This window comes from Chrysochloris asiatica, unplaced genomic scaffold, assembly GCF_000296735.1.
Source record: "Chrysochloris asiatica unplaced genomic scaffold, ChrAsi1.0 scaffold00078, whole genome shotgun sequence".
NCBI classification, from domain to species: Eukaryota; Metazoa; Chordata; class Mammalia; order Afrosoricida; family Chrysochloridae; genus Chrysochloris; species Chrysochloris asiatica.
In genome coordinates, this window is record NW_006408596.1 from 10,166,348 (window position 1) to 10,170,182 (window position 3,835).

At 51.4% G+C, this 3,835-nt stretch overlaps 1 protein-coding gene across 1 annotated transcript in view; it reads left to right on the forward strand.

The window, feature by feature from the left end:
• Nucleotides 1-3,835, forward strand: part of KSR2 (kinase suppressor of ras 2) — a 479,616-nt gene that overhangs the window by 106,478 nt on the left and 369,303 nt on the right. The window contains exon 2 of the mRNA XM_006865465.1: nt 409-549. Within this exon, the coding sequence (XP_006865527.1) occupies nt 409-549 (141 nt within the window). The remainder of the gene's footprint in view (nt 1-408; nt 550-3,835) is intronic.

The following is a 3,835-nucleotide window of genomic DNA, read 5'->3' on the forward strand; positions in this document are numbered from 1 at the left end:
TTTGAACTCAGACTCAGGATCTAAGAGGAGGTCTCACCTTCTCTCCTTAACAACTCAGCATCTGGGCTTCATCAGAGCTCAGAGGCAGAGGGTGTCCAATGCTTGAAGATGCTAAACTTGAATGTGTCTCAGTTTAAACTTGGCTGACACTTAAAAAAGTGTATTAATGTCCAAATGAATGTGTACATTCAGATGAGGCTGTCTGCCCCCTGTTTACCCCAGTCTTCACCAGCATAGGAGGAAGATGGGTTGAGAATAAGGAGTTCAGTATAGTTGGACAAAGCCTTTGTTCAACTTGATTTTCAGTAGACTTAGATGAATTTGGGTGGGGCCAGGGGGGATTGTCGGCTGTCACTCATGTGACAGCATCTCTGAGATGTGTTCTTATCCTCATCTGTGTCTCCACAGAGCAAGCTGGTGAAGTACTTCAGCCGGCAGCTATCCTGCAAAAAGAAGGTGGCTCTACAGGAGCGCAACGCCGAGCTGGATGGCTTCCCTCAGCTCCGACACTGGTTCCGGATCGTCGATGTGCGCAAAGAAGTCCTGGAGGTGACCCTGGACCCCTGCCCTTTATCACCCGGAAGCTTTCCCTTTGGTGGTCCTTCAGGCACCAGGTTTGGGGCTGTGCCCAGCACAGGTCCTGGCCCATAGTAAGCCCTCAGTAAACAGACCTGGCCTGAAGTCGCTCAGGCTCCCTACTGCTGCCCACGTAGCACGTGCCAGAAGGTTCCTCTAGAGCCAGATAGAACTTCTCCTAGCTCTGCTGTCTGTCAGCTCATTCACCATTGGTACTGGACTTTACCTGTCAGGCAGGGCAGGCTGTTGAGCTCTACATCTGATCTGCAGTGCAGAAGCCACCAAGCACAAGGCTGCTAAGGGCACCTACAGTGTGGTGAATGCGTGCCTCTGAGAAGATGGGTTTTTCATTGGATTTAACCCTTTGGGACAAAGATGAGGCTGTCTGCCCTCATTAAAATCCATAGTCTCAGAAACCCTCCAGGTGGCTATGAGCTGGGATTGACTCGATGGCACTGTGTTTGGTTTTTGGACTGAGGCTAGTAGCTGTCATCTTGGATGGCCCAGTCAAAGGCCATTTGTTTTCACATCTGTTAAATGGGAATAGTGACTCCCACTTTCCAAGTGGTTAATGTAGTAAAACGAGATGGTACATATCAGCTGTTCACCTCCTGGCATGGTGCCTAGTTACCCACTGCCATGAGTCCATCCCAACTCACAGCGACTCTATAGGACAGAGTAGAACTGCTCCCTAGGGTTTCCGAGACTGTCAATCTCTGTGGGAGCATCTGGTGAGTTTGAACTGCCGACCTTGTGGTTAACAGCCCAACACTTAACCCACTGCATCAGCAGGTCACCTGGACACCTAGTTGTTGCTACTGTTGTTATTAAGTGCCTTCGAATTGCTTCTGACTCATAGAGACCTGGAATAGTTTCCAAGGAACGCCTGGTGGGTTTGAACCACAAACCTTGCGGTTAGCAGTCCAATGCGGATCTTACAGCGCCGTGCCTAGTTAGCACTCAGTATGTACCAGCTGCTTCTTACGGCTGCTGCTGCTGACAGCTGTGGGAGGAACGGGCTCTCCAGTCTCTAAGCTGAACAGAGCCACTTGAGGTTCGTGTCTGAATATAGGATGACAGCACTTCATCAGTGCCTGTGGGAAAGTGGCTTTTCCTTACTTGTTGGGGTCCCAGGGTCCAAGTTCCAGACACGGGGGTGAGCGAGTCTTCAGCCAGGCGGTGAGGTGAGGGCCATTTACTGCGCCCCACATGACCTTCAGCTTTGTTTTAATTGCAGTAAAATGTGTATGGAGTCCCTGGGTGCTGCAAACAGTTAGTGCTCGCCTGGTAGCCAGGGTGATGGTGGTCTGAGCGCTGAGAGGCACCTCAGACACCAGACCTAGAGATCAGTTCCTGAAAGGTCAGGGCCTTGCGGAGCTTATGGAGCAGTTGTACCCTGCACACGTGGGGTCACTGTGAGTCAGAGCCGTGTCAACGGCAGCTAACAATGACAACGGAACACTTGTAACAAGCGTGGTACCATTGTAACCATTTCTTAGTGTACAATCCAGGTGTGGCGCTGCAGGAGAAGCACTGGACCGCAAGGTCGGCAGTTCAAACTCACCAGCCACTCCACAGAAACCCTACACAGGGTCGCTATGATCAGAACTGACTGAACGGCGCCTAACAATAACAATGTGACATCGTCAGTGCACTGCGCTGCGCAGCTGTCTCCTCTCCCCATTCCGTGGACGTTTGCATCCCTCCAGCCATGTTGGCATAGTGGGTTATGGGTTTACCCACTCATTAATTGTTAACCGCAAGGTCAGCAGTTTGAATCTCCAAGCAGCTCCAAGGGCTAAAGATGAGGTTTTCTGCCTCTGTAACGATTTGCAGCCTCAGATACTCTATATAGGAAGTCCTGGACAACATGCCACCACCACACAGCCGTGTCCAGCAGGAACTCAGAAGGCCGTGGCAGTAAGACCTGTTTCTACCCCCATCGGTGCATTTGACTCCTCTCTGTGTTTCATTTGAGAGGAGGTCCTGCTTTCCCTCAGTGTAATGTTCTCAGTGGGCCTCCATGTTGTGGTGTGTTGTGTTGTGAACGCACTGCACTCTGCCAGCCCGCCCTCTGAGGATGGACACTCCAGTGGCTCCCACCTGCTGGCCCCTGTGTAAAGGGCTGTATGGCACAATGTCTCCAAGCTCCCTAGAGGGCCTTTGTTGGCAAGTCTTTGTTGGACCTTTGCAAGGACCCTCACCATGACTGTTGGAGGCAGCTGTGACTTGTCCCTAGTGTACAGCAGAAGGCTGTGTGTGTCTGGCAGCAGAGCCCAGCTCCAGTGGATGTTGGTGCCTGCTGTGGGAAACACAGTGCTTTCTCCTCACCATCCTGAGCTGGGCAGTGGAGGGTAACCCCTGATGCCGGTAGGATCTGAGTCCCCCCTCCCCCCACCACCTTAATTGATCTTAGTGAACTTGGTGGCACAGTGATTAAGTGCTGAGCTGCTCACCAAAGGTCAGTAGTTTGAACCCACCCACAGCTCCCTGAGAGACACCTGGTGGTCAGCTCTCATAAAGCTGACAGCCTTGGAGACCCTCGGGAGGAGTTCTGCTCTATCCCGTCAGGTTGCTAGGAGTCAGAATGAACTCATGGCTCCGACAAAAACAATACACACACAGCCAAATGTACACTATCCAACTGTTCCTCCATGTGCACCTCAGTCATCCTGGTTACGTTCTGCAGCTTGTGACCCATTCTCACTATAAGACTGTCCCCATCTTCCCGGCACTGTTGTCTTCAACCCACTGCCCCTCCGCTGCCCATCCGGCCTTTCAGGTTGCGTTGTCCGTTTGGTATCCCAGGCAGTCCCCTCTCAAGGCACATGGTGCTCACAGCAGGCCTACCTTATGGATGAAAATACGCTTGTGTTTGATTTGAATACCAGGACTAATACACACACACACACACACACACACACACACACACACACACACACACTCACAGTCAAAAAGTATTGCTACAAAATTTTTGTTTATCCTTTATTTAACACAAACATGTGAAGCTATAGTGTGTCAACCTGCCCTCCACCAGGGCCAGTGTGTTCTGAAGATCTTTCCATCTCTCTAGCCCTTCCCTAGAGAGCTCTGTACCCTTCCATATACACATGGCAGCGCCGATATCCTGGAGGGACTCAGACCCTGTTCCCTGAGTTTGGGGACTAGAAGGTAGTCTGAAAGGAGCTCTGGTAGTGCTGTGGTTACAAATTGGGCTGCGAACCGCAAGGTCAGCAGTTTGAAACTACCAGCTGTTCCG